The sequence below is a fragment of the Pediculus humanus genome, genomic scaffold (genome assembly GCF_000006295.1).
Source record: "Pediculus humanus corporis 1103172107642 genomic scaffold, whole genome shotgun sequence".
Taxonomy (NCBI): Eukaryota; Metazoa; Arthropoda; class Insecta; order Psocodea; family Pediculidae; genus Pediculus; species Pediculus humanus.
This window is the reverse complement of record NW_002987253.1, coordinates 111,124-121,337: the sequence shown is the minus strand read 5'-3', so window position 1 is coordinate 121,337 and position 10,214 is coordinate 111,124. Positions and strand designations below refer to the sequence as shown.

At 25.4% G+C, this 10,214-nt stretch overlaps 1 protein-coding gene across 1 annotated transcript; it reads left to right on the top strand.

The window, feature by feature from the left end:
• Window positions 1-8,695: 8,695 nt before the first annotated feature.
• On the top strand, window positions 8,696-9,328 carry Phum_PHUM265700 (uncharacterized protein; the record flags this gene model as incomplete). Its single annotated transcript, XM_002426591.1, has 3 exons — window positions 8,696-8,739; window positions 8,828-8,927; window positions 9,233-9,328. The coding sequence occupies 3 exons, from the start codon at window positions 8,696-8,698 to the stop codon at window positions 9,326-9,328; spliced, it is 240 nt and encodes a 79-aa protein (XP_002426636.1).
• Window positions 9,329-10,214: the final 886 nt, after the last annotated feature.

The following is a 10,214-nucleotide window of genomic DNA, read 5'->3' as shown; positions in this document are numbered from 1 at the left end:
TTTTTCTTTCCTTTTTTTCCTCTTTCCCTTAACGAAACTAAAAAAAAAAAGTTTTTTTTTTTTTTTTTAATATGGATTCTATCATTTTATATACGCCTTTCAAAGTCACGAATCGTGACGTTGTTGTTGTTGTTGTTGAATCTCTGCCTTCTTTAAACCTAATTTTTGTTACCGCCCAGATATTTTAACATTTACTTATTGATCACAATTTAGTTACGTTTCATTATTCTTGTTATAAATGGTTCCCTTTTCTTCTTATTTTTTATTAAAAAAAAAAAAAAAACGGATATACAAAATTTTACCTACGTATCGAACAATAATAATAATAATAATAATAATAATAATAATAATAATAATAATAATAATAATAATAATTTAAATTTAAAATCATAACAAATAAAAAAAAAAAAAAAGAAAAATTTATTTGACGTAATTGAATTTTATTACGTGTTCAAATAAATATTATTTAATAATAATAATAATAATTTTTTTCGGTAATAATTACGGGTATTTTTTTTTGTATGGATTAATAACGATTCCGACCGATCGACCGACACCTGTATCGTCGAAGCAGACGATACGAATGTTGTTGTTGTTGCTTAAATAATAAACGAAACGTTTTTTTTTTTCTAGATTAAAAAATTTTTTATGTTTCAGCGTTCGAAATGATATCTTTGCCCTTCGTTAGGAACCTCAAACCTTTTTTTTTGGTTTTAAGAAAGGATGATGTCGGCGCCGAAAGAAACAGGCACAACCTTAAAACTTTTAAAAACCAATGATATTTTTTTTTTCAACCCCAAAAGTTATTCGAATACCAACCAACCTTTAAAGGTATGTAATTAAGTTGTAGCTATCAAAAATTATTTTGGTGATGGAAACAAAAAAAGAGAGAGAGAGAAGGGGGGAAAAGATTTGGAGGAAAGGTAGAGAGGAGTGTGGAGATTCGAAAGAAATGTGATAGATTGTAAAATATTTTTCGACAACAACAACAAAAATTATTTTTCAAACGCTTACAGCGGATCGGTCAAATAATTTGTTACCAACAAAAAAAAAAAAAAAAAAAAAAAAAAACAAAATCGTTCGGTTAATAATGACTTGTATCCATATTATTATTATTATCATTTATAAAAAAAAAATTATTAATGAATTTCAATTATTTTATTTTTTTGATAGTTGCGAAGAAAAAAAGAGAGAGAGAGAGAAACAGCCACGAACCGACTCAGAAACTTATTTTTTAAATGCCTTTTTTTTATTTTCGCCGAACCTACTCGCGTTATGTAAAATAAAAAAAAAAATAATAATAATAGTAATGATGATGATGATAATGATAATAATAAAAGCGGTTTATAGAAAAGGATTGGGTATTAAAAGAGAGAAAAAAAAATCAATGAAAAATGTTTGCCGTCAAAAAAACTCATGGGCATTTTACATTTTAATAAATAGATTCTAGAAAAACTTACATGAAAAAAAAAAAAAAAATTTTTTTTATTTTTTAAAACGCGTATATAATTCGATTTGGTTGCATACGCCATTTTTTTTTTTTTTTATAATAACAGCAGACGAAATTTTGATTAATCATTTAGGTTTTCGGTTGATTAGATACGTTTAGGGTGGTGATGGTGGTGGTAGAGACCTGATTGGAAGGTTTTCTGGCATTTTTTTCAAGGGTTTTATTCGTTTGAATCGATGCCGCCACCACCACCACCGCCATCACCAACCCTTGTTTTTTTTCTTATTATTATTATTATTATTTATTCATATTTTTGTGTGTCGCGATTCGTAATTAAAATTTACATACATTTACGCAAAAGTGTAACGCAATTTTTTTCTTTTTTTTTAATGCATAACAATAGTCGCTGGAATAATTTTTAGGAACGCAACCATCTGCTTGGAAAAAGAAAAACCTGATTCGAAACGTTTTGAATCTTTTTAAACAAAAGGTTCAAAGGAAATTTGCACTGTTATTATTATTATTATTATCATCATTGTATGATTTTTTTTTCTTTTTTTTTTTATTCATTAAAAAATTTATTTTACCTGCCAAGAAGTGACCTAATAATACGAATTATGTATGTATACATATATATATTTTTTTTTGTGGAGTCGAATTTAAAGAGAGAGAGAGAGAGACGTGAACATCGTTTTAAAAATACGAGGGGGTCACTAATTCAAAAGTCGTCCGAAGTCATAAATCCATCAAACCTTTCATTCCTTTTTTTTCAACCTTGAAGTTAAAAAAAAAAAAAAAAAAAAAAAAAAAACCTCCTCAAAATTCAGGTAGATTTCTTTTATGTAATATTAGGCAATGAGAAATTTTTTTTTTTTTTTTAACTTTTTGGATCATCATGGAAGGTCTCTATTTTATTATTATCATCATCATTATTATTATTTCATTTTTTTTTTTGAGGGAAAAAAAGGACAAGACAACTTCTTTTACACAAGATTGACTTTTCAGCTGTTGTTGAAAAACAAAAAAAATAAAAGAAAGAATTTTTTTAAAAACGGATTCAAGGTGATTTTTCATTGTTATATTTACACTTTTTTTTATTATTTACAATAGAAACAGACAGAGAACATGTCGTGGAAAAAGAACGTGGTAAAAGATTTAAAATAACGACTTTATTACATTTTAAATCGGCAATGAATGGTGAAAGTGAAAATGAAAAAAAAAAAAAAAACAACAACAACAACTTAAATGCAATTTTTTTCGTTTGCGCAAGACAAACAAATTTTTAAATAAATCAGGGGATAAAATAAAATGAATTTTTTTTTTAATTTTAATTTTAAAAAAAGAAATCAACAACCACAACAACAACAACAACCGATCGATTCCGGTATTAAAATAAATTTTTTTTTTTGCTCCCTATTTTAACGTGTTCCGAATCCGCCATGATGGCAACCGTCAAAACAAACTTTACAATTTCACTACTCGTTTGCGCACATTTTTTTAATTATTTTTCTATAATTATCATCATTATCATCATTATCGTCATCATCATCATCATCATCATCAAACTTTTATTTATCAAAAAAAAAAGTATTTTCGTACGCAAACAAATTCCGTCTCTCGAAACATTTTCACATTTCATATGTAAAAAAAAAAAGAAAACAGCAGAAGACAAAAAAAAAAAGCAAAAGAATTTCGGAAAGACCATTCTCATTATTATCATTATTATTATCACATGGTTTTTCTTTATGGAATCGCGTGGGTACGTTAAAATAATATTCAAATATTCATTTAAGGGCCCGGTATTAATATACCTGTCAAAATTTAGTCCGAATAAATTTTTTTTTCTCACGTTTTCAAAAAAAAAAAAAAAGTCGGAAAATTCTGGAATATTGTTTTTTTTTTTGATGTTGTGAGCTGGAATTAATTACCCGGTAAGGTATAACATTGAATTATTTTATTAATGATAATAATAATAATAAAGTAAGGGCGTTCGTATATATATAAATGTATTCATAAAAAAAAAAAAAACAAAAAAAACAAAAATTTGAAATTGACAAATATACTATATAATCCGATGGTAATTTTTTTTTTTTTTGTAATTAATTATAGTTATAAGTAATTTATAGCCGAAGGCTTAACGATCAATCTTTAGTAAAAAAAAATTTTCTCTTCTTCTTATTCTTCTTCCACTTTTTTTTTTTTATTTCAAATAAATAGAAAGTTCCAACGAGTAAGAGAGAGAGAGAGAAAGAGAGAGACAAACAAAAAAAAAATTATTAGTAATAATTCGAAACGATTCGATCGTTTTAATTTTTTTTTTATAGTTTAAAAAGAAATGATAAAGAAAATTATTTTCACGCGAGCTAATTTTTTATAGCGCTATATTTAATTCGCTATATAAAACGATCGATTTTCGAAAAGTTTATAAACGGAAATGCCACAAAAAAAATTTTTTTATTCTATATTTCGAATTTTTCCATGTCCGGAATTTGTTCCTACTTTTTATAGCGTTTAAAATAATTAATAACAAGCCGCTATAATTTTATAGTGATGTTTATACGATAATAATGATAATCATTATAATTATTAAGGTTTAATAAAATAATAATAATAATAATAATTTTTCGAGCTTTGTAAAAATTGATGAGTTATCATTTTAAAATTTATTATAACGCTTTCGTGCTGAGATTCGGTTTTTTTTTTTTCTTTTTTGTTGTTCGGCCATTTTTTTTTCTTCTTCTTTTTAAACTACTCCTACTTCTTGCAACAATATCAATCTTTTGGTAAAAACGTCAAAATCAAAAAAAAATTTTTTACACCCACCACCGAAAAAAGAAGAAAAAACTTCTATCGACCCGAAGGTCGGAAACTATTTAATTAATCTCATTCATTTTTTTTTTGTTTTTCGAAGAAGAAAAAACGAAAAAAACGAAAAAAAGTTCTCCATTTCCAGAAAAAAAAGGTGCGCCATTTTTTTTTTGTTCCTCCACTTCTTCTTCTTCTTCTTCTACCTATGGTTTACCTGTTCGCGACGGTTATGTACCCGTTTTTTTGTAATTTTTACTTATATACGCGTAAATATATGTAACTCTCTGCAATTGTTATTAAAAAAAAAAAGGTAAGAGAACGAATTTACGAGTCGAAACTTGCACGCACTCACGCACTCACACACACTCACACGCACATATTATTGCAAATCCTAATTTTTTTTTTTTTATTTTTACGTAAAAAAACTAAAAAAAAAAAAGTTGAAAAAGTCGATTACCTTGACGTACCTTTCCTGTACAACATTTTTTCTCTCTCTCTCTCTTTTCTTTCTTTCTCTCACAAAATTTAACGTATCGTTTTTATATAACGTTAAATTAGAAATAAAAAATAAAAACTTTCTACTTTTACGTCTTCCAAGTCTGATAACACGATTTTTTTGTTTTAAAAAAAACCAATCGCCAAAATACCTTTAAGCAAATTTTTCAAGTAATTTTTTTCCTTTTTTTTCCTTATTTTTGTGTTTCAGCGGTACCGACATTTCGGTTATAAAAAAAAACAGTTTTGTTTCGTTAGAAGACATTCATCTCATTAATTCATTCCCGTCGTAAATTTTTCGGTAAAAAAAAAAACAAAAAATTTAATTTTACCGTCGCAAAAAATGTTTTTACGTCGTCGTAGTCGTCGCCGCCACAATCGTGGGCTCACAAAGTTAACTAATTTTGTTTTTTTTTTTTTTTTTTTTTTTTATCTTGAAGCAAAATTTAACAGAAAAGAGGTGTGAAATCGTTTTAAAACGCACGAAACGAAAAAAAAATTGTTTAAATAAAAAAAAAAAAAATATGTAAAATTATTATTAATGTTAAATTTGATAAAAATCGAATGAAAAAAAAAACAACTGAAACGTTAAACAAACTTTTTTTTTTTTTTTTTTGTAAATAGCTTCGAGTTAATTCACATAAAATTTTCATATGATTTTTTTTTATTTTTAATAATTTTTAAACAATAAATTATTATTGGCGTCTGCTTTTAAATAAATAAAAAATAAAATAAAATAATTTTTCCTCCACGTTTCGATCAAAACAAATAAAAAATTTTTTTTTTTTTAATAAATAATTATTTAATATTAATAAATATAATTAATTCTCACGCGGGTAATCATTTACATAAAAAAAACATTCGATATTTTCCCTTTTTTTTACCGGAAGTTGTTATTAAATATTATTATTATTAAGTAACGATAACGCTTATCGATAATTGTTTTACAAATCTACAATAAATTTTCCCTCTCTCCCCCCCCAAAAAAAACAAAACAACCACAGATTTAATTTTTTCTTCTTTTCTTCCAGATTGATTATCCAAAAAAAAAAAAAAATCGGGAGACAAGAAGTAGAAGAAGAAGAAGATAAGGAGAAACCGTTTCTCTCTCTCTCTTTCTTTAAAAAAAAAAAAAAAAACAACAACAGCAACAGCTACAACAACAATCTTTAATCATTAAAGAAAACAACAGAAAACTTATTCTTATATAATGGCGGCAAAAAAAAAATTTCAACGGTTATAATAAATCTAAAAAAAATTAATGATTTATCGATTTTTAATTGGAAACTTATTGTTCACATGTAAATTTATGTGTTACGTAATTAATAAATGAGTGTGAGTGTGAGAGAGACGAGTAATAAATTAAAATTATTATTTAATAAATAAATAAAAAAACTTATTCAAATTTTTATTACACGTGAAATCAGATGCGATTCGAAAAACCTGAAATGGCACCCAAAAAAACACACAAAATGTTTTTTTTTTTATTATTATTACTAAGGTCAAACCGCGTTTTCAAAATTTATTATATTTAGTAGCAATTATTACCCGTAATTATTATAAAAGGCGTGATCTTTGTTCCTTTACATTCGACAGGCTTTAAAATATAATTTTTTTTTTTTTTGCATTGGCCAATCCCTTTGGCCCGCTCGCCATTTTTATTTCGAATAGTTTTTCTACTTTTTTTTTTGGGCTCGACTACCACCGATAATTTTTGTCAAAATTTTTTATCACGACCACCACTTAACTGTCAACTTATTCTTTTTATTATAATAATAATAATAATTTCTGTTAGTCTTATTGTTAATCTCACGTGATTTTTTAAACGAACGCATCAAAATTATTATTATTATCGTCACAACGTTTGTTTTGTTTTACACCGGATATAATTTATTACTTTTTTTTAAATTAATTAATTTTTTATAGACTATATAATATAGATTTTTTTACTTTTTTATATATATAAGAAACGTTTGATAAAAGTGTCGAAATTGATTAATAATAATAATAATAATAAATTACCTTACGATTCCTTTTTCCCTCGACAAAAAAAAAATAACGTCGTTGATAAATAAATTTTTTCTTACCTGAAAAAAAAAAACAAGAAAAAAAAATGTTAATTAGAAATAATTAAAATTAAAAACAATTTCCCTCTCCCCCCTCCCTTCTTCTTTCGACTAACTGGACCAATATCTATCTGTTGATGTGAAAATATTATCAGTTAATCTTACATCCTCACCAAAACAAACAAACAAAAGCACACAAACATAAAAAAGTAGTCGGATGTTGGCAATTACAATAAGAGATACATTTCAAATTTTTTTTTTATGCTGATGTAAAAGATTAATAATAATAATAATAATAATAATAACAAAAAAAAGGAAAAGAAAAAACGGATGCTGGAACGAAATGGAGCCATGAGAAAAAAAAAACCGACGAGATATGAGATAATCAAAAATTTTTTTTTGTCCTTTCCGTCATCAACTCATTCAAAAAAAAATTCGTAATTGGTTTGTTTTAGTAAATAAAATAATAATAATTATTATTATTAGGTTGGCAGCTCTGATATTTAAAAAAAATAAATAAATAAAAGAAAATGAAAACGAGATGAGGACGTAAAAACTTTTTAATATTAATTTAATTAAAAAAAAAAAAGTATTGAGAAATTATCGTGGCGAAATTTAACTTGTTGTCGCGTCGAACGTGTAAATGACAAAACATCACCATAAACGAAATAATAATAATAATAATAATAATAATAATAATAATAATAATAATAATAATAATAATAATATGATGATGATGATAATGATGATGATAATGACATTATTTAAATCCATTTAAATTTACTACCCACGATTTTTTTTTTTTTCTCTTCAGATTATCCGATTTATGATGATGTCTTACAAGTTCCTCAACCTGGTTGGTTAATTTCTTTCCTTCTTTCTTATTTTCTTTTTTCATTATTGGTTGTTCTTGTTGTTGTTGTTTTTGTCATTTTGTCTTATCAGAAATGACCAATAAATATTTATTTTGCAATAACCGGAGAAAAATTGTAGAAATTTAAAAAAAAAAAATAACGTTCAAGGGCTAAACAAACATCAGACATTTAAAAAAAAAACCAACGGTTCTTTTTTTTTTGTAAAATTTAAATTAAACATGGAAAATGTTTTAAAATGTCGACACATTTTTATATTAAAATCAGGTTTGAATTGAAAATTTTTTTTTTACACGTTCAATCATTACGACAAACATTAATTAAAACAAAAACGTGTGAAAAAAACACAAAAACAAAAACAAAAAAACGAGATTTTGCAATATTCGAAAGCTCTCTCTTCTCTCTCTCTCTTTTTTTTAATTTTTTTTGTGTGTAGCCCTCCCGAACATATTTTTTCGTCAACTTCCTTCTTCTCCACTATTTTTCAATCTGCACTTACGCCATTTTTTTTTTTTATTATGACGTTGCAAAATATGATCCGCAATCAAATTTTGGTAATGCATTTGAAAAAAATTTGTTTCGTTCTTTTATTGTTATTTTAATTTCGTTTATTAAAGAATGTCAAAACTGTACAAACGCGACAAACAACTTGGACAAAAACTTGGATTAAAATATTATTAATTATAAGATTCATCAGTGGTAAATCATTAAGATTTTTTTTTAACATTTGTTTTTTTTTTTTTTTTCTCCCCAATTATTTATTCTACGATCGACGTGGCTGCGCACGTTACGTCAAACTGTCGCCATTTTATAATTTTTCTACAAAAAAATTATCAATTTTATAATCGTTTCGAAAAAGCGAAATAGATGAAATTTTTAGTTCGTTAAGGGAAAAAATTTTTTTTTTCATTTCTTTTATAACAACGAAACGTCTGTTGTTAATAATTGTGGGAAAATCTCGTTTTATCTGGAGAAAAAACAACAACAACGAAAGAGGAAACGAAATGAAAACAAAAAAAAAAAAATTTATCGTGGCAACAAACAAAAGGTGAAAAGTTAAATATTATCTTGATGATTCGGTCATCAGTAGTAACGTTTTCGAAAAACTTTAATAAATCATTAATTCTCTTTTCTAGAGGAAAAAAAAAAAAACAACTCATGTTAATTGTAGTGCACGAAGAAAAAAAAAAAAATACGCAGATGAGAACAACTGGAAAAACAAAAAACTCTAACGAAGTACCTGAAATTTAATTTCATTTAATTTTTGGAATTTTCCAGAAATTCATTTATCAGTTACAAATATGGTCAAATGTCGGGCGAATTTTTTTTTTTGATTTTTAAATTAAAAAAAAAAATTTGACCGGATCGTTTAAGGTACGACAAACGAGAAAAAAAAATTTTTTAATTAAAATTTTTTAAAATTGAAAAAAAAAAAAAAAAAAAAAAAACTTTTTGGTAAATTTTTTTTGCCTTAAGGTATGAATAAGAAAAAATCTTTTTCCAGTAACGGTCAAATTTTTTTTTTTTTTTTTTAAACTCAGGTTGTGTTTAATCAAGGTCGTTTATTTGAATATCTCAATGTCGAAATTTACATGTCGTCACACGAGAAAAGAAAAAAAATTGATTTATTTCGTTAAAATCGTAATCGTTGTTACCAACCGATCGAATTCCAAAAAAAAAAAAAAAAAAACAAACGGAAAAATTCAAAATACCAACCTTACCCCCTCAACAACGAAAACACGTAATAACAAATTAAAACAATTATAAAACAAGGTACGATACATGACCGATAAGAAAATTAATAATAATAATAAAAATTAATTCAGTACCTTAATCATTAAAATTTTTTTTTTCCTTTTTCTCTCGGTTTGATGTTTGTAAAGTTTTTATATTTATCAAATCGATGTGATAACGATGACGATGATGATTATTACGATAATTACAAGCAGAAGAAAAAGAAAATATCGAAACGAAACAGCGTGAAAATAAAAAAAACTAAATTATTAAAAACAATTTACGTTTTTTTTTTTCTTTTTAATTAACGTACGCGATAAAAAAACAAAAAAAGAAAAAAAAGAAAAATTAACGGGATTTTATCAGACGAGTACACCTGCACTCCATTCGAGAAAACGCACGCACCACAACTGAAATCATCCGCCATACTTACCATCTAAACTTCCATGTGCAATAAACTTTTTTTTTATTTAAATTGACAGTTTTTAACATTGAAAACTTATATAAAACCCAATTCATTTTACGATTAAATGTTTTTGTTTTGATTTTGTTAAATGACTTTATTTATTGTTTTGCATTTGCTATAAATCACACGTCTTCTTACGATTCTCTATTCAATTTTGTGTTTAACCGTTTTTTCGTTTCTTGTTTTTCTTTTCTTTTTAACGTTACATATGTCATGTTCTAAATTTGAATTTTTTTCGGATAAAATTTAATTTTAATTTTTATTCAAACATGGAGGTAATTTTGATTTTTAAAAGGTTGTGATCGATCGATCGATCGATACCT